Raw genomic sequence first — 21,122 nt, 5'->3', positions numbered from 1 at the left:
GGTGTGGGTATAAGAATACAGGAGCTGGGACTCCTGTAGGTAAACTATAATTCTCCGGGTAGTGAAGGGTGAGGGCAGAGAAGAGAGAGGAAGCTCCCAGCTTCAGAAGCAGTGCTGGACTGGGGTGGGCAGCTGTTTGGTTCTCTCCTTAGGGACCACAGGCCAGGCTGCTCCTGCTGGGTGAAAGGAGAACACACATAAGTTCCCTTTCTGGGCATACCACTATCCTATAGTAAAACATTACTGCCAGAAGACAACTGAAAGGTTGAAAAGAATGAGCTTTCTGAATTCCCAAGGGCTGGTACACTTTATACACTATTAGGTGGGAGTGAAGGAGTTGAGAAAGAATTGCTGGCAAATACTATTGACCTTAGAGCCTGAGTCCTTAGTGGAAAAAGTGCTGACTGGCATCAGAAAACCGAGGTCCAGGTCTCAGCCCTGTCCCAAATGGCTTTGTGACCCAGGGTAAGTTATGTCATATCAGCCTTCCTTTCTGAAGATTTTTTATTTAGAAGATTAACTGCCCCTGAAAACTTACTCTCTTGACTGCAGAGATAGGCAGTAGTTACATCTGTGCTTCTTCAGCAGCTGGATGCAGAGGGATACCTATAAGGTAAGTTAGTGGGTAATCACAACAAAGACCCAACATGATGGAATCTCCCATGTAGACAATAATTAATACAGCAAGCCTGACTACTATCCTTTGAAAACCTTGCTTGCAAGATGGGCCCTTGGCCAATGTCCGGAACTTGAACGTCAAGAGGGTTCCTACCATTCCCAGAACTGGTGAGAATGACCAGCAGTGACTAAACTGTTTATATAAAAATTCAGTTTTTGTTGAACACCTTCTGAGACTCTGGGACTTTGACATGTGCTAGCCAGAAGATGCCTATATGGGTAACTACCAGTAAAAATGCTGAGCACTTTACCAAGCCTCCCTGACTGGCAACATTTCATACATGGAGAATTAAGTATGTTCCTCTGTGACTCTGAAAAGGACCTCTGGAAGCTTGCAGTGGTATTCTTTTACTGTGCCCTATGCACAGTTTCCCTGTACTGAGTGTCTTAATAATGAATCAGTCATGACTACAACTATATGCTGAGTCCTGTGAGGCCTCCAAGTGAATTACTGAATCTGAGCATGGTCTTAAGGACCCCTGACACACATCCCCATCCTGGATTTCCAGGCAAGATAAGGCAAGGTCTGGGACACCAAAAGTCCTTCTACCAGGCTGGGCTTCAGAACTCAAGGCATTAATGGCCATTACTGATCCTTCTGTTGAATTCCATACTTCTCTTATAGCCTCAATAACCAACTTTAAGGACCCTAACTTGTTGTGGAGATAGGTTCTTGGGGAAGCATCTTTTAGACAGTTCTACTGAACAGATCAGCAGGATGGTCCATCCCAGTGCTGAGCCTCTTTAATCTTGAGCAGAGAACTGAACATTTTGCTCTGATGTCCTGCTTGCCCCACATATGTTCATAGCACCAAGACCTGAGAGTATTCAAACAGCTTACAGAATCATTCTGTGTTAAAACCAATTTCTTGACCAAATGTGTCAAGACCAATGTCTCAAAAGGGAAAGTGAGGGCCTGCTTGGTACCTTGCTACCACTCCTATGCAGTGTAAATTTCTATCACTGTTGTTATTTCATGTGTTCCACACCAAATGATGAGGTCCCTCAAAGGAGGGTGCTGCACTCATATCTGACTTACCCCGGATTACACAGTTCATTAGGAGCAGGAGACAGATTAGATTTCCAGAGCTATGTTCATTTCTATTAGAAAACCTGAAGTGGAGCACTGACAATACATACAGTACAAAGTCTGCATATTCATGAACATCCAAATTGGAAATAATGTGTACACAGCTGGCACTTTAAAACATTGCAACCAGCTATGAGTTCCTGAAAATAAAGCACTAAGCTTTATATTTCTGACCCTGGGTTTCTTCATTTCAGGAGGCACAGAAAGCTTCTGCTTTGGCCAGCATCAATTAGCTGGCCAGAAGGGACCAACTCTAAAATGTACCCCGTTTCTTTTCATTGAGATAAGAAATAATCAAAAGGACAGCATGTAAGAGAAATGATTTAACTTTATAAAAATGTGACAATACAGCAAGATTTGATTGTGTTCTTTTTTCTTTCCATTTTTTTCTGGCAAGTAAAGTTTATAAAAAAAAATACCTGGCATAAAAATTAGAAACATAACATAATAAAAATTAGAAACATAAACTTTCAAGCAAATGAGTCACTTAGACAATGAAAGAAAAACAATAAGCAGCAAAAGCAGCAGCAGAAAAATTGGTTTGTTCTGAGGACAAAACCACCAAAGGGTGGGCTAATGCGGCAGTAACCATCAAGAGGCATGAAGGCTTCCTGAATGGGACCAGACCAGATGGCTGCTGGCTCAGTGGACAGAGGGGGAACAGAGGGGCCTCCTGCAAAGAGGCCTACATCCAACCCCCTCTTATAGGGTCCACCAGCCACATGGCAGTGATTCATAGGCCAATCTTGAAGAAATGGCACTGAAAGTTTGGCTTCCTCTTTTGTCCACTTGTTCCTAAACTCCAATTCTGCAGGTCACTATCCTACTATCAGCAAATGTCAACCTAGGTTTGGGTGACAAGCTTGCTAGGGAGAGCCAAGAAATCTAGATGTACAGGGCTTCATACAAAACACTTTTTTGGAAAGTATGCACCATAGCCAAGGCAGAGCTAAGACCACCTTGGAGAGGCAGGCTAGAAATTCCCCCAGCTACTCTCTCCTAGAGGGAAAGGCCTTCCAAAGGATGCTAGTGAATTCTTAATTACATTCTGAGGTAGTCTAACCTGACTTGCACAGGTAGCTGAGAATGATTACAAACAATGGAGGGAAGGAGGGCAGAAAAGTTCCCACAGAGAGAAAAGACCAACAGATATAACGGAAGGAACTACACTACATCACGAGTGGGCTCAGAGATGAACAGAATGCACTCTGGCCTCTGGAATGGCTGGTGGTAGGGCCCCAGAGGGACCCTGGGGACAAACGGCTTTTGTACTACTTGCTGTTGCAGCCATATGACAGAAGATGTGGGAATCTATAAAGGAATTTCCTGGCCCAGAGCACTGGCAACTCTGAGGTAAGGGGTGTCACCTTAAGTGGCTAGTCCTCTGCTATTGACTCATGTCATGAAGACAATGAGCCAAAGAGCCTAAGGAATTTGGGGTGAGGAGTCCCAAAGTTTCCTTCAACTATGACTCCTCTAATCTGAACATGTTTGGGGCGAGTAATACTGCTAGATTTTACTGGAAAAAACACTTAGGAGGACCCTCAGGTGAGGGAACAATCAGATCCTAAGCCATCACTGAAAGAGAAATAATAAGAAAAAACAAGAAGCAAAGGTGATACTGGACTCCCCCTACTCTTTCTTTTAAATGCTAATTTACATTCTTTTTTTTCTTCTGCCCCAGCACTCAGAATTCTAAGACTGGATGGATTGTTCTGAAGGTTAAGAGGCAGCAGCTGTGCAGACATTAGTATTTTCTCTGCTTTCCACATTTCCGTGAACGCCTTCTAGGACGGAGCTCACCAAAGTCTTCAGCTTCATTTTCATAATCATCATCCTGAACAATACCTATTTATGAAGTAAAAAAAAAAAACCGTGAAAACAGTGACCACCCCCCAACTACCCCACTCTAAAATATCATATCCTAGTGAAACCTAATGACTCTATAATTGTTTTAAATGAAAGAAGGGAAGGTAAGAGAGGACAATAGGAGGGATGAAGAGTACTATATGCACTATATATATGCATGTATGAAAATGTCACAGTGCAACTCAATATTCAGTATAATATGTAGTAGTTCAAAAAAAGAAATAAAGATTTCCACTTGGGTGCCAAAGAAAGAATTTTCCTGATATTGCTCCCCAAGAAGAGCCAAAGTAAATATCTTTCTCCAGAATTAAATTCTTTATTGGCTGATTAGTCTGGCCTTATTTTAGAGGTCCTTTAATAAATGACAAATCAAGGAAAACCTAAGCCCAACCATACATTTTTTTTTTGGTACCGGGGATCAAACTTGGGTTCTTGCGCTTGCACAGCAGGTGGCAAAATCACTGAGCTAAATCCCTGGCCCCTCAACCATATTTTTGAGTTGGTATTACTATTGCCTTCCTCTTGAAGTGATTATAAAATCTTGGTTTACAGAAAGATCTATATGCTAAACGTTTTTCATGAATACAGATACTAGTACCAAGTTCCTTCAAATTTTCCCCAGCTCCAAGGTCTGGATTTTCTAGTAGCAGATGAATTGGAACTCTGAAGAGCATCCAAGGTTGGTAAAATCTCAGGGCAAGAAGCAATGTGATCTAGCTAGGCAGGGGGAAGCATGTGAAAAAGATAAGAAAGAAGACATTCTGCATCACATAGAACTTGGCAAGAAAATTATGACTGCCAGCAAAGAAACATGACTCACTCTATACAAACCTGTGACCTTCTGAAGCAAGATGCCTGCACATTGCTCCAGAGATGTTGTGTTTTGTTCACAAAGTATTCCTAGGCCCAGAAGAACACTGATAGACACTATATACGCAGTAAATATTCACCAATTTAAATGAATAATTGACACTGGCAAACGTATTTATCAAGGGATGGCTCTCCAATTCTTTATCCTTGAGGGTCTCTGTATTGAGTATGTGCTCCCGAGTAGCAAAATAGGTTTTTAACAACTACAAGGAGGGCAGAATAATTGCCCTTGCAGTCAGATGAGGAAATGTAGATGCAGTGTTGCTAATAGTTGGGCTCATTAGAAATTATGCTCCTAGATAATGAGAAGTTATTAACTTGGGAGGCTGCCTCACTTCAGATTCACCTGGGAGCCAGCAGTGTGAAGAACCACAAGACCCAAAGTATTGCCTATTCCTGGAGTGAAGGACTCCTTACCTTCCTCCTTTAAGTGGAGCTCTGTTTTCATCAACCACTCCTGTGCATCCTTGACAGACATGATCAGAATCACAACCAGCCGAGTCAACACCTCCTCTGCTACAGAAAACAAAGAACAGAGGCTCTGAGTAAAGAGGCTGCTATAGGCACTAGAACATCAAACACTAGAGTCACCCATGCCCTAAGAGCTAGTCTGTGTGTGCTTTCCCTGAAGACAGTCCTTCTTATAGAGCGGCCTTCTGCCACCTCAAGCATAAGCTGCCTTTAAATGTTTGCTCATCACTAGCATTAGTGTATGTCTGTAGAGACTGCCAATAGAAAACCTTTCTATTGGCAGCCTATGTTCAAAATGTTATTAAACCTTGAACTGGGTACAGTACCTGAATTATAGAATGTTTCAAAATATAGTTTCACTAATTTTATACATATCTTTCATTCAATGTTGCTAAGAAGTACCTAATAAGCAAACTACAGGAAACCTGATTCTAAGACCACTCAAGAATTCTTATTTCTAAAGGCTCAAACTGGGTATGACTTAAAAGGATCCTAAAAAGAAAAGACAAGCTGCATACTTCCAGTTCTTACTCTACGGTTCAGCACAAAGTAGCTGCTCAAAAAAAGGATCACTTAATGAATTAATCAAGAGAATCTTAAAGGGTTTTCTCAAGCTTTCCAACATTCTCCCTAAATCTTCTCCATGGAGTTAGTGACCAAACTATTTTCTCATCTGTAGTATCTGGGGAAATCATCCTGGCCAAAGATAATCAAAATTTTTTAATTGGGGGGGGAGTCGTCTAAACAATGGGGTTTTGCTGTAGTTTGGGAACAAACATTCTTGTGTTTTTGCAAATACCAAGATTCCATCATTCCCAAGTCAGACACCACTACAAAGAACATAACTCTGATCACCTAGCATGCTTGTCTAACACCATCTAGGCCCCCATCTCTGTGGCCCTTACCACCAGCCCAGGCCTTTCTCCTGTAGCGGTCTTCCACCAATTCAGAAACCCTCTTAATATGCTCCTGGATCTTCCTCTGCAGCATATGGCTGTGCTCTTTAGACCCCAGGTGACTGCGGATCCATCTGCTCTGTTCAATGTCCTGCACCACTAGTTTGCCTTCATAAATGGCTGGGTCCACCTTCTCATAGAAAAATTCTGAATATTTCTGGTAAGCCACTTGTTGCCTCTGGTGGCTTTCTAGGTGGATGTGTTGCTCATAGGACTCACTACTCCTTTCCCAACACTCCTTCCCTTCCAGCTCAAGCCTTGAAAGAATCACAGCCCCTGAAGCTACTTCCTCAAATGCTTTGCTGGGACTGAAGTAGTTGTCAGGGTTTCGGGTGAATTTCACTCCACACAGATCACACTGGGTCCTGTCCACGTCAGCCTTTTTAAAGTTCCCAGCTCTGGGCTCTCTGGGCTCCTCTCTATCATGCTTTGTCTGGACCCATCTCCTCCAACTGATGCACAAAGATACCACCAGGCAGATTCTTCTCAACTTGCGCTGGATGGAGGCCTTCCGCTGCTTCAGTGAAAGGATGGTGGCCAGGAGGTAGTCTCGGTCTTCCAACACCAGCTCATCTGTCTCATCCTCACCAAACTCACACTCAGGTTCAGCAAAGTAGTCAACAGGGCCAACACAGAGCAAGCGGCTCAGTCTGACCTCCTCATGACAGAGGCCATGGATCACAGACCCTTTGGTGTGCACACTGTCCCATTGCCAGTGGCAGTCCATCAAGAATTCTTCATCTCTCTCAAAGAGCAGGTCTTGCAGGGCCTCGGCCACAAACTTCACGTTGACTGCCATCACCACCCGCCTCACAGCCTTCTGAAGTCTCTCAGGAACTTGGTCTGGGAAGTCCATACTCATCAGCTGTAGCCTTGTCTCAATCTCCTGAAAGTGGCGGTACAGAAGAGGCTTGCAGAATGGCTGCAGGAACCCCTCAGCATTTAGCAGCATTACCAAGCACAGCACCAGTGTCCGCTCCGCCTCCCCTGAGACCACATAGTCTATTTCACTGAAGGCATCAAGCAGGACATTGAAGTTCATATTCTCATAACCACATAGCACCTTGACAAGATAGGAGAGGTGGAATCGGAAGTCCTGAATAGCTCTTGTCACATCCTTCGGTTTATATTCCTGAATAATGGAGAACGTATCCCCAAGCTCCTTGTCCTTCTTGCTGAACAGGAACCCCCAGTAGTGCAGGAGTGCAATGTAGCTCTTCGGGAGGCACAAGATAGCATTTTTCCAGAGGCGGGCCAGCACGACACTGCAGTGGATAAACTGGAACTCCAATAGGGCCACTGTGTTTCCAATGCTGGGGATAAGTGGCTCTTTGCACCTCTGGATGAGGACATTCATGAAACGGAAAAAGAGCTTCTTGTAGTCTTCTGGATTCCTATACACGTAGAGCTGGTCGATGCAATTCTCTAGCAGCCGGATGAAGCATAGATGGTTCTTCTCTGCACTTTCATCATCCTTGTTGGGCACTAGCATGCCAAATTTTCCTTCTATTCCTTTCATCTTGTTACTTTTTCCCCTGCCCCTTTCCTCTTTTTCAGACTCTAGAGCTTTCAGTTCCCTGTTGTAGTTGTCTTCCTCCTGGTGGAGCAGCTTTTCAAACTCCTCTGGATAGCTGGAGGAGATAAGGAAAGCATGCATGGCACTAAGCCACAAGTCTGTGGACTCCCGGCGGCTGCATGGCGTTTCATTTTGAAATAGATCATGGATGTATTCTTTCAAGGCAAACCTGTAGGGTCGGAAGGATTTGTAATGTGGTTTGAGGATTTCTTTGCATGCCATGGGGTTTTCTGACAGCACTCTCTGATGGAAATGCCTAGGAAAAAGGACATTTAGGAAAGATTTGCAAAGGCCATATATATCTGCAGACAAAATATAATCTATTTCTTCAAGTTCTTCAGCTAAGATTTGGGAGAATATATTTTTGGCTTCCAAAAGCAATCCACTTATTGCCACCAAATGCATTTTTGACTGAACCATACACTTGGCCTCACAACGCCGCAGGGGCCTATGAAAGTCTTCACAGTTTTTATCCTCACATTTTAAGCCTACAATAAACTTCAAGCAGATGCCTGGGTAGGTTTTCCCAAGCAGGCTTTGCGTGATCTGACACAGTCTGCTCAAAAGGTGTTTGTTTAGGGCTAATTTCACTTGATCAGTCATTATCAAGAAATAGTCTTTTGTCGTCTTCTGTCTCAAATTCAAATCCAGGTCAAAAATTATTCTCAAGATGGGCCCAGGGTCATTCTGAGCTATCTGGCAATACTTTGCATCCACCTGAGAAATCCCAAAAAACTCAAAGCAAGATTTAACCATTTCCTTCTCAGCATTGTTAGTCACTCTTTTGAGGGCCTTGACCAGATTGAGAAGAACTTCTAAGCCCCACGGAGCCAAAGCCAGAACTTTCTCAGGGTCAGCCTCACACTGTCTGGCTGCTTCATAAAGGGCTTCCACAACTCCAGCTGAGTGGTTGAGGGTTTCAAACCTGAGGAAGGCATCTTTGAGTTTCTGAAAGTCTCTCAAGATTACTCCTTGTAGGAATTGGGCCTCTGCAATGCCAGAAAACTGGCCAGTTTGATAACAGAGATCCAGAGCTTCTTGTAGAATGGCCTTAGTTTGTTCTATGTCAGAATCTCTAGCCACATTGAGTCGGGCGACCTCTAGCAGACATGAGGCCTGGAAGTCCTTATCAGCAGTGAGCCTGGCAGCCTCCAGGAGGCAGCCATGCTGCTTCATCAATAAGGCAGCCTCTTCTCTCCGACCCTCCTTGTTCAGCAGGTCTGCGGCTTCTGCTAGGCATTTCCGCGACTTTAGGAACACTAGCTGGTCTTCTATGTCTAGCTTTGAGAGGACAGTCATCATTTCTTTGATCTTATTTGCACTCAGGTACTTAGCCGCAGCTTCCACATAGAACTGACTGGCAGAATAGGAGAGCTTGGAAATAGGAAGAGTCTTGGTCTTTAGCATTTCTTCATATCTGCAAAGACAGGGTATGCAAATGTCAATTTATTATCACCCACCAACAGGAAATTCTCTCTACAATATAGCAAAGAACTACTAAAGACTCCCACAACATGTAGATATTATAAAATAAGACCCAAACTTGCCAAGCATTCAAGCACTTTTATAAATGCTTCATTATATGGTTATCATAATAATAATCTCTTTATTCTTCAAAGGAATCAGGTATCAGTGTGCTTAATTAATGAAATAGAGTAGAGTTGTAACCAAACGAAGTTAAGTTTAAAAGGCAAACTTTAAGTATAGTCAAAAATTATCCTTGAACAGCATCCCTTCAGATCTCATAAAAACATGGTAATCATTTGAATATAAAACTCTGATAAATTTGAGTGTGATTAATCAGAAGGGAGGAAATGGGTGCTGTACACACACAAGCAATTATATTGGTCTTCCCCTTATTATCCAACTTGTAATTCTTCTCTTTTGCCAGGTATGCAGTGGTTGGATTCATGTGAGATTAATGAAGCTCTGCAGGGTTCCCCTTTATTCTACCAATTAAAGTCAGTACATCCTGCTACAAACACACTTGTAACACACCATTCATCTTTAGCCTCTTTCTTCAGGACTCTGTGTCATAAAGAGAGTGAAAAATACAGAGTTCTGCTTTAAATGAGCTGCTGACCCGGCACCAAAGGCCACTACTCAAGCGGGAGGAGGTTGACATTGTCAAGCCACTTCAGAAGCCACAGGATACCACACCCAGGGCAGGCTGCCCAGAGCCAGGGAAGAGAAAGGGAAGGAGATGATAGAGAATAAAACCACCTACTTTTCCACTGCAATAGCAGCTTCCTCAAAAAGCTCCTCTTGGCAGTACATTTTGAGTGCTAGATCAAATTCCTGAATCTGCTCAAAGCATCTGAAAGCATCTTTGTAGCACTGGCTTCGCTTATAGAAATAGGCCGCATCTCTTATCTAGGACAGTGAACAATTTTGCTTTTATTTAGAGTATTCATAATTTTTTATCTAAAAATAAACCAATGCCATGAATAATAAAGAGGATGGTTATATGTCTGCTGGTTTTAGAAACCACTAAAGACACTAAAATATAAGTATTCCGAAAACTAACTCTTTTTTTTTTTGGTACCAGGGATCAAACTCAGGACCTTGAGTTTGCAAGGCAGGCGCTGGAACCACTGAGCTAAATTCCTGGCCCCTGGAAAACTAACTCTTAATAAATACAGAATAAAAAGTTAAATATCAACTTTATACCATATACAAAGGTAAATTCTAGGGGATTAAAAATCTAAATATGAAAACTATTTGAGGAAAAATCCATGAGAATATTTTTGTGACCTGGAGGTAAATAAATTATCCAACAAGCACTTAACACAAAATCTTTAGGAGGAAAAACTGATGGATTTAATAATACCAAAACTGTTGAATATAGAGCATATGAAATGAAGTTAATAAAAGACAGATTTTAACATTTACATCATGGAATTTTTTGTGAAGACAGAAAAACTATTCTAGTTCTGAAATATAGAACCCAAATTTCCATGCATACTGAAACATCTTCTCTAATGTCCCTATTCCATCTCTGTCTCCCATACTCTGACAAGTCACATCCAATAATAAACATGGTGAAAGGCAAACAGCACTGGCAGGGCCTGACCTTATTGAACATGACTTGGGCCACACTTCAGTTTTGCAGTAGGTCCCACTCCCAGCCCTGCCATGCCCAGGGTGTTCTGGGGATGCCAGGAGTTACCACACTGGACACACAGACATGGAAACCCTGGTAAAGGAGGAAACGCAACTGCTCACAGTCAGACACTCTCAAGCACAGCTTCTCCAAATACCTGTGGAGGGGTAGATTATTTTACATTTCTAACCCATCACAAACTGACATATTAAAATTTAATCACTAAGAAAATAGTCACCACTTGGATGTCACAGCAATGCCAACAGGGCTATAAAAATTTTCTAACTGCTTCTGTATTAATCTTGCTGTAGACCAATAGTCTGTGGCCCCTGCTAGCCTGCTGACCTCTCTGTAAGCAGCTTGGTTCCAGACTAGCAGCAATGTGGGACAAAGATTCCTACAGTGATGGAATGTTCTGTAACAACGAGCAGTTCCAATGTGACTAATGAGGCTAAGGAGGTGAATTTAAAACTTTACTATATTTTAATTGATTTAAATTTTATATTTAATAGAGACATGCAGCTGTGGGGTTGGACAGTGCAGAACTACAATAACTACTGGGAACACAGAAAGACTCCATATAAATGCCAGACCATGGACTCAAGGCAATTCCAGACTGTGAACATAGGGAACGAGAAGGCAGGAATATCCTAATACCTATCTACCCCTTGGTTTGAACATTTGGCCTCCCTGCGGTTAACATCAGGCCTTGAACATTAACACTAAGATGGATGGTATAATGACTAATATTGATTGTAAATCTGATTGTATTGAAAAACACCTAGGAAATTAGTAAAGTACAGCTTTATATGTGTCTTTGAGGGTGTTTCCAGAGACAACTGACATGTGGGACAGCAAACTGATGGGAGAGATGTGCTCTGAATGTGGGTGGCACTATCCAATAGGTGCGGAGCCAGATGGAGCAAAGGCAGAAGGAAGAATCCCATTAGCACTGGCTTTTGGTCTCTGTCTCTGTCTCTGTCTCTCTCTCTCTCTCTCTCTCTCTCTCTCTCTCTCTGTCTCTCTGTCTCTCTGTCTCTCTCTCTCTCTCTCTCTCTCTCTCTCTCTGTTTCTTTCTGTTTCTATCTCTCTCCCTGTCTTTGTCTCTCTCTCTCTTTCTCCCCCTCCCTCTTTCTCCTGGCTACCATGAGCTGAGGAGCTTTCCTCTGTCATGCCCTTCCACCATGATGTTTCTGCCTTCCACAAGCAAGTAAGCATGCACTGAAACCCTGAAACCATGAGCCAAAGTAAGTCTTTCCTCCTTTCAGTTTATTTTATCAGATATTTTGTCACTGCAGCAAAAAGCTAATACAGATATACACAAACATGCATGTGTGCACACATACACACACAGAACCTTCTAAAAGCTTGCACACAGAGTGAGAGATCAAATCAAATCAAGGTGGATCAAAGAATTAGATAATAAAACAGAAACTCGGGGTCTTCTGGAAGATAAAATAGGTATAATTCTTTTTTTTCTTTTTTTTTTTCTTGGTGCTGGGGATCGAACTCAGAACCTTGAGCTGGCGAGGCAGGTGCCAGAACCATTAAGCTAAATCCCCAGCCCCAAATAGGTAAAATTCTTGAAGACATAGGCATAGATGAAGCCTTTCTGAACAGAACCCCAACTGCACAAGAAATAATACCAAGAATCAACAAATGGGATTATATCAAATTATAAAGCTTTTCCACAGCAAAAGAAACAACCAACAGAGTAAAGAAACAACCTACAGAATGGAAAAAATTCTTTGCCTGCTACTTCTTAGACAGAGAACTAATATCTAGAATATATAAAGAACTCAAAAAATTAGATTCCGCCCCAAATAAAAGAACCAATAAAAAAACTGGCAATTAAAATGAATAGACATGTCTCAAAATAAAGAAATACAAATGGCGGAGAAGTACATTAAAAAAATGTTCAGAATCCTTGGCCATTAGGGATATGCATACCCAAACAACACTGAGATTCCATCTTATTCCAGAAAGAATTGCTATCATCAAAACCGGAAAACAATAAATGCTAGTGAAGCTGTGAGGAAAAAGGAATCTTTCTTGTAAATTAGTATAAGGACTATGGAAATGAGTATAAAAATTCCTCAAAAAAGTAAAAATAGCAATTCCATTGGACTTAGCTATACCTCTCCTGGATACCTTTCCAAAACTGTTAAAGACATCATATTACAGTGATACATGCATACCCCTGTTTATTGCAGCACAATTCATAACAGCTAAATTTTGCAAGTGGCCTACATGTCCACCAACAAATGAATGGATAAAGACATAATATACACACACACACACACACACACACACACACACACACACATACACTCACTCACACAAAATGGAGCACTACTCAGCATAAAGAAAGATAAATTTGAGTCATTTGTAGGAAAATGGGTACAACTTGAGATCATAATGCTAAGTGAAATAAGACACAGAAGGTTAAATATTATACAGCTTTTTATGTACAAGAAGCCCAAAATATAAATAATTTAAAGAGCAAAAAATAAAAAGAAATGATAGGAAACAGGAAGGTAAAGTTTGTGGAGATGGAAGGGCATGTAGAATGAAGGAAGAAGAGAAGACAGGGAGGGGAAGTAAAAAAGATTAAGTTGTGATATGTATAAGTATACCAACTCTCCAATATGATTGTAATTATCATGTATCATAAACCTATGCCAATGAATAAATAAATGCTTGAGCAAGTATGCAAAGAAAGGCCACTCATTGAGTTAACAGGGTCAATGTCTCCCTGGAGCCTCTTCCTGCAGATATTGAGGGGCCCAACTCTTGATCTGTTCAGGTGAAGCCCAGATCCCCCAGAAGCAACTTTGGGTGTGGGGCCATACCTTTCCCAGCCTCTCACACAGCTGGGCAGAGAGCTGAAACTCCTTGGCATAGCTCAGACACTTAAGGGACAGCTTTGGCTCATTGCACTCCAAATAGGTCTTAGCCAGTCCCAAATACTCCAACTGCTTTTGCCTGGTAGAAGGGAAACAAAACAATATTTCCATGAAATATTCACCTACCATGAACATGTTTAACATGCTGCTCTCATTAAAACAAATCTGATATGATGCCAAGACACTTACTTGGGGCTAACTTTCTTGGACTTCATGTTCAGGGCAGTGTTGTGGGCCAGGGCCAATTTTTCCTTCTCAAATGCACCTCCTTTTTGGTAACACTTGGCTGCAACCTGAATAAGCAAAAGATTTTGATTCCTGGCAAGGTAACAGAGGTGACTATAGAACAAGAGTTAAAACATGCATTGAATGTCTGTACTGACAAAGCGCTGTCTCACCCAGCCCAGTCTGAAGGGAGGAACAGGAAGGTACAGGTGTGCTAAAGAGAACAGCCTCAGAGGATAAAGCCCAACACTGTTACCAGCTAACACACTCAAAGGTTTCTGCAGGAAGTATCCAGAAGCCATGGAAAAGGTGCATAGTATATATTTTTACTGGCCACCACAATAGCACCTTTGTTTAATCTTCCAAGAGCCATGTGTAAGAGATATCATCCTTCTCATTGCTTATATAGCAACCTCACCAGAGAACTATGGAGCAATTGGCCCAAAAACACCCTGTGATTGTTCTGGGCTTTGACATAATTACTAACTATAATGGCCACCTTGTGGTGCTGGAGGAACAGCTGCAGTGCAATGACTAGGGATAGAAATGAGATAGAGATGGTCTTACAATGCATCCAGATCCTTGTAGCATGCAGATCTATGTAAACAAACCCTCTGACTATAAGGTGTGCAGACAAGAGTCACAGGGAAGTTGTCCTGCAACATGATGCTTCCCAACAGAAAGCTGCTTTTCTAAGACAAGATTGCTTGTACTGTGTCTCAAGGCAAAAAGTTCACATTTTGCCCAGTATTAGGTCTCAGTGAGGGCATGGGAGGGACTATGTGACCCTTGCTGATAAAGTGGACAAGATGGTGTGTGTCTCTGTCTCTGTCTCTCTCTTTCTCTCTCTCTCTCTCTCTCTCTCTCTCTCTCTCTCTCTCTCTGCTCTACCCCTCCTACCCCCATGGGCCTCCTTCCATTCCTGAGACTTATGCCATTCTCCTTTCCACCACAGGGCCTTTGCACAGGCTGCTGCCTCTAACATAAATGCTTTTCTGTCTTTTCTTTTCCTAGTTAACTTCATTCACTCTGGGTCTCAGCTCTCTATACTTCATTCTTCAAAGAAGGCTTCCCTGGCCTCCCAGTGCAAGACAAGTGGCTCTGGAGGCAGCTGACCTCTCATCTGTGACATCTGCAACAGCTGGAACTGCACATTCGTCTATATGCCTGTTCTGTTCACCATCCTATTCCTGGGATCTAAACATAATTTTGGCTCATAGCTCAACAAATATTTGTTGAATGAACGAATCTTATATGGTGGCTCCAAAACATTCATTGACATGCAGCCAAAAACCCAATAAACCACCTGAGTCCTGAAGTCCTTTAGCAGGGTCAAAATAAAGTCAGGCGAGGAGAAGGCTTTTTATAACATTCTCATCTGTGCCGGCTCCCCTAAAAAGATTTTAGATTCAAAGATTCAAAAAGTATTTTAACAGGGATAAATAATTGGAAATCCATGGACAACACATATGGGTAACACCAGAAGTGTTCTGAAAGGAATAAAGGGTAAGACTGTGTAGAGATTTCCAATTCCATAACCATACTTGCTGCCCATCTTATCTCCCCCTTCCCTCCCTAACCCCACCATCCACCCTGCCAAAAGATTCTTGTTTTACAACAACAGCCAAATGTTCAGTATTTCTTTCCAGTCATAACAAAGACTAGCAGTGAATAAAGTTTTGGGGCTCAATCAACTTCTACAGCTAAATATAATAAATTTTAAAACCTACTTCCCAGACACGCCCAAACCTACAACAAAGCAAATAGTGTTTTCTCACTTCATATAACAGACACAAGCATGGCCACAGTCTTCATTTTTCCCTCTCCCTCCCCATACTCCTTTACAGTCAAACTTTGCAGCTTCTCTTATCACGAGAGCTGCCTGTTTTCCCTCCTTTCCCATGTGGGCTGTGACTTGTTTGGCCAACAGAATTCACCAGAAGTGATACTGGGTCAGTTTCATGGACAGGTCTTAATAGGGGGCTGTGTGTCCTTCTACCCACTGTTTTTGTGCCCTGGCATCATGTGAACCAGCCCAGACCAGCCTTCTGGAAGACCAGGGACAGCTGATCTAGGGAACCCAGTGACCTCTATCACCTAAACCAAGAGCCAGTCGACTCCCAGAAGCAGACCTTCCCAGAGGACTAGAAGCCAAATGAAGACACGTGAGTTCCCCAGCTGAGACCAGAAGAGCTACTCAGTTGAACGCACATGGCCAACCCACAAAACTGGGAGAGACGTACATGATTTGTTATAAGCTGCTGTGAGTTGGAGCTGTTATGCAACAACAGGTAACACCAGAGTCATTTGTTTTTAATGTTATTCATTTTCCCTGTCAGGGTCTGAGAAAACTGTGAATTCCTTCTTCTAGGTATGACAGATACCTCACACCATGGCTTCCGATAAATGCTGACTTGCAGATTTCTGGTCTCTATCACTTCCCAGCCCATGAAATTCCAATGATAGGAAAGATCATTAGAGCAGCCAGAGAAGTCCTCCACAGAAATCACTGTCTCTGAATATTTGCTCAGAAGTGGCAAGAGAAATTGCACACACTTTGGCTATAATGTTTAAAGTCCAAACTCATGCAACTGCAGGCATGGGTTAGCAGGCTATCCCAGGTACCTGAGTAGTCATGTCCTAAGGAAGTGCACATTTTTACGTGCTAGTGCCTGTGGTGGCAGAGACTGTTGGTTACCCACAGCCCTCTCCCTTTCTTGTCTGATAGCAGACCCTAACTCCCATAAAGAGCTGAAACTGCCAGATGGGACTGCACTACCTGAATCCTTTGTAGCTAGGAGGGGCTATGTGACCTCATACTGACCAATGAGAGGCATAAGAAAATCCACTAGGGAGGGCAGGCATGAAAAGAAAGTGCCTGCTCTTCATTCCTGCTTGAGTTATTACTGAGGGGAATAGGATGTTTGGAACTGCTCTGGCAGCCATTATGCAACCATGAAGGGGAATATCTGTGGCAAGCGGCAGGTGACACAGGAAGAAATGGAGTAAGACTAGGCTCGTGCTGACTTTGTTGAACTGCAAAATCAATCCTAAGACCAGACTTCTTATTGGATTAGAAAAATTTAAACTAGCATTACTCTTTTAGTAGAGTTTTTGAGACTTGCAAGACATCATTGCCAATACCCATTGGAAGACACCCTCTTGTGGTGTCCACTAAAACCTCATAGTGTGTAGGGATGTTGACTGTAGGGAAACTGATGAGCTCTTTCTTTAATCTGGTTTCAGTATTTCATAAGGCCCATTACAGAAGACTGCTCAGACTCACTATGATGGCTTGAGGCTGGAGGTTGGTCAGTGTAATCTGGTGATAAAGCTTATCCCCATGCTCACCAAATTCAGATTGGCAGTAAAGTCTAACTCTGATCAGTCTGAAAACACTAACAAGAGACTTCCCTGCTACTGCTTTAAAATGCAATATGATGATACCAAAAAGCTATTAAGAGCAGAGTACAGAAGGGGGAAAAAAGGCCATGACCTTTCCATTTACCTGTCAGTACATGTGGGCACTTGGCCAAAATGAAGGGTTGCCATGCCTACACTGACTGGGTGGGGAGCAGGACAGGAGCTCTCCTCATCTCAGGATGACCTGATATTTCAGAAGAAGTGGCACAAGTACCATTATTGCCCACCCTGTCCTGATAATAGATGCAAATGTGGAAACCTGCCTGTGAGGCCTGACAAGGCCAGTGACCACAAGAAACCCTCACTCCTGGCCCCTGGTCAGGCCCTTACCTTCCAGCACTGGTGTTTGGCATAGTATTCTCCTTGTTCGATCCATTCCTCAGGAGTCGAGGTCTTAACAAACATGCTATCATCAAAGTCTAAAATGAAAAAGGAAAGTGAGATTTCTTCTCTGGACCTTCATTCACTTAAAGCTGTGATGGACTGAACTGTGTTCTCCTAAAATTCATTTGTTGAAGTCCTAACCCCTAAATTCATTTGTTGAAGCCCTAACCTCAGAATATGACTGTATTTGGAGATAGGGCCTTTAAAGAGGTGATTAACTTAAAATGAAACCTTTAGGGTGGGCCCTAATTCAACCGAACTGATGTCCTTGTGAGGGAAAGAAATTAGGACATACACATACAGACACCAGGAGCACAGAGGAAAGACTGTGGGATAAGAAGAGAAGGTGGCCATCTGCAAGCCAAAGAAAGAAGTCTCAGGGAAAATCAACCCTGCCAACACCTTGATCTTGCACTTCTAGTCACTAGAACTATGACAAAATAAACTTCTGTTGTTTAAACGACTCAATCGGTGGCATTTTGCTACAGTAGCCATAGCAGGCTAATAAGCCTGTGTTCCTCTTTCTAGACTTTGTTTAAGGTATATTTTATCTTACTAAGCCAGATTGGTGTGGGTTTCAGAAGGAGGAGGTATGAGGTGGAAAAAGATGTGTTTTATTTTTTAAATTTTTTTATCTATTTTCTTTTTCCATGGCTATGAATCAGTACATAGATAGCAATTACTAACTCCTCCTTGAAAATCCAAAGCCAAGTATCTCTTAACAATCTCCCAGGTAGATGATTTAGCAAGAAACAAGCTAACAGGATTTTATAATACAAATGTTACTTGACTTCACTGGGTTATATCCCAATAAACCGTGATAAATTGAAAATAATGTCAGTGAAAAATGAATTTAATAACATCTAACCTACTAAACTCAGTGACACCATACACTGTTGAGCATTGGTTGTTTACTCTCGTGATTATGTATGACTGGGAGCTATAGCTCAACTGCCACTGTCAAGCATAGAGAGTACTATACTACATACACTTGCCAGGGATAAAATCAAAACTAAAGGGAGAGATCCAACATGGCTGACTAAAGGAAATGCTCAGAGAAGATTCCCTGAAGCCACAGGTATTCTGTAGTAGGGGAGGACACTGCAAAGGGGAAGTGGTGCCACCAGGCTGGTCTGCACTGCTCCAGGTCCTGCCTGTCTGGGGAGCAGCCATAATGACAGTATCCCAAACAGCCTAAGGCAGCGATGGCAAACCTCTCAGAGATGAGTGCCCAAAGTGCAACTTAAAGCCCACTTTTTTTATCTTGAAATGCCAACATTGCAATTAAACCTGAATACTGAGTTTTGGTTTAGAAAAAAAACTCATACATTAATATCTTGTGTCTTAAAAAAAAAAATAACACAGGTGGATTTTTTTCTTTGATTTACCAGGTGTTTATTTTATTTCCTTCTTGTCTATTTCATTCCTTCAACTCAAGCTTCCATAGCAACACTGTTTTCTTACTTTTTATTTGTTTCTTCCTCTTTTTAAATTCTTTTTTTAAGTTTCTTGTTCACTATATTCTGCTTTGTCTCAGTTACTCCCATTTCCTTTCATATTAACTCTCGTCCTCTCTATTCAATTCCTTTTGCTCTTCCTTTTCTAGCCCCATCTTCCATTGCCTCTTCTCCAATTTACAGGTGCAGAATATATCAAGAGGTTCCAACAACCTCATAGCTTTCCTCAATCCCCAAGCACACCTCCTTCCTTCCACATCCTGTCCTCATCCCTACAAACATCTTCTTAAAATCCTCAATACTAACCCTTCAATTAAAAGACCTCCAAAAGAACGTGACCTTCTAATTTTTTTTATTTTTTTCACCTGTCTGCTATCTACCTCTCCTCCTGACTTACATTCTTCATCCACCTCTCCCTTCATCTCTTCCCTTCACTGCTCCTTCCATGCTGCAAAGTAAATGCTAAAAATGATGGCATATGGGCTGTAAAAAGTACTGATAAAGGGTGAAAGTATAAATGCAAGCTTTATCACATATAAGCAATGTATGATAAGATCTGTTGATGCTGTTATAGTCAGTAGTAATTCTTTCCTCAAAACACAGTGACAGAGTCCAAGCCACTTAAATAGCTGAATGAATAAATATTGTCTCTGGACAAATAAAGCTGAAAATATATCACTGGAAGGCAGTATCTAACTAAAAAGATGTTTATATCAACTAAAATCTCTCTTCACCCTACTTAACCTCTACCCCAGCACAATACACACACACACACACACACACACACACACACACACACACACACAGGAACATGGAAAAACATGGCAAAAAGGAAAAGGTCTCCCAACTCTCCCAATGTAGATCCAGGGGGAACCAACTGAGAGGAAAGCAAACACCAGAGAGTGAAGTTTTACAAATTGATTAGAGACGAGTTAAAGGAACTTGGTGAGTTCAAAGAGGACGTGATCCAAAAGTTTATGGAATTCTCATACAAAATGACCGATGTGGATATGGGAGAAACAAATACAAAATTGGAAGAGCTCACCAAAACAGTTCAAAATATGAATGACATATTAACCAAAGACACAGACTCCACCAAAAAGGTATCAGACAGAAATACCAGAAGTAAAATATTGTATAGAATTTATATATTGCAGAAATGACTAAAGTGAAGACAAGGTTTCAGAAATTAAGGACAAAATGATGTTAAATTACAACAAATTCCTCAGATAAGCCTTAAAAACATTAAGAGAACAAGAAAAATTCATCCAACAACTACGCGACAATGCTAAGAAGACCAACTTAAGGCTAATGGGAGTTAGAAACTAGAAAGCAAAGATAATACACATGGGTTTAAAAAAATTCATTCACAGAAATCATAATAGAAAACTTCCCAAGTATGAAGAAATACTTCAACACAGAGATGAGCGAGGCTTACAGAACACCAAAGAACTATGATGAAGAAAGTTCAGAACAACATATCTTACTCAAACTCCTAGATGTCCAACAAACAGGCACAATCTTAAAAGCTGTCAGAGCAAAACAAAAATATCACATATAAAGATAAGCTCATTAGGATGGCAGCAGACTTCTCAACACAATCTAAAGACCAACAGACTCTGTAGTGAAGTATTTCAAGCCCTAAAAGCGAACAACTTCCAACTCAGATTAATATATCCTGCAAAACTTTCTTTTAAAAAAAGATGGAGCTCTAAGCTGCGACCGGCCAGGTGAGACAAGCAGCTTGAAGCTCCACGGACGTCCCGGGCCGCGCACACGCCACGGTGAGGTCCCAGGGGCATCTTGCAGCCCCAACCCCATCCGACGCTCTCTAAGCTGTGACCGGCCAGGTGAGACAAGCAGCTTGAAGCTCTCCTGCCGTCCCGGGTCCCGCCCATAAGACGGTGAGGTCTGCTCAGCCGCGCTCCCGCGCAGGGGCCTCCAAGGTCCAGTCCCCCCATCCCACCCCCATGCGCCTCTGGCCTTCTGGCTTTTCTGCTACCTGGTCCCACACTACAGAGGCACAGGAGATTATAAAGACCCTTGTCCTGAGTGCCACAAGATAGAGGAGAAGTTAGTAACAGAAAGAGGGCTTCTCAGGCTCCTCGATGAAA

At 42.1% G+C, this 21,122-nt stretch overlaps 1 protein-coding gene across 6 annotated transcripts in view; it reads right to left on the bottom strand.

Annotated features, from left to right (window-relative positions):
* Positions 1–2,078: 2,078 nt before the first annotated feature.
* Positions 2,079–21,122, bottom strand: part of Trank1 (tetratricopeptide repeat and ankyrin repeat containing 1) — a 136,192-nt gene continuing 117,148 nt past the window's right edge. For all 6 annotated transcript variants that reach the window (XM_087182083.1, XM_004857884.3, XM_013077051.3 and 3 more), the window contains 7 exons: positions 17,498–17,586; positions 13,709–13,812; positions 13,466–13,598; positions 9,738–9,883; positions 5,884–8,927; positions 4,925–5,023; positions 2,079–3,616 (listed from right to left, as the gene is read on the bottom strand). In XM_087182083.1, the coding sequence (XP_087038209.1) occupies positions 3,516–3,616; positions 4,925–5,023; positions 5,884–8,927; positions 9,738–9,883; positions 13,466–13,598; positions 13,709–13,812; positions 17,498–17,586 (3,716 nt within the window). In that variant the 3' untranslated portion in view covers positions 2,079–3,515. The remainder of the gene's footprint in view (positions 3,617–4,924; positions 5,024–5,883; positions 8,928–9,737; positions 9,884–13,465; positions 13,599–13,708; positions 13,813–17,497; positions 17,587–21,122) is intronic.

The sequence above is a fragment of the Heterocephalus glaber genome, unplaced genomic scaffold, assembly GCF_053883595.1.
Source record: "Heterocephalus glaber isolate CG9 unplaced genomic scaffold, H.glaber_assembly_v1.0 deba00001472, whole genome shotgun sequence".
Classification (NCBI taxonomy): Eukaryota; Metazoa; Chordata; class Mammalia; order Rodentia; family Bathyergidae; genus Heterocephalus; species Heterocephalus glaber.
Note: the sequence above shows the minus strand (reverse complement) of the source record. Positions and strands in the feature narration are given on the sequence as shown.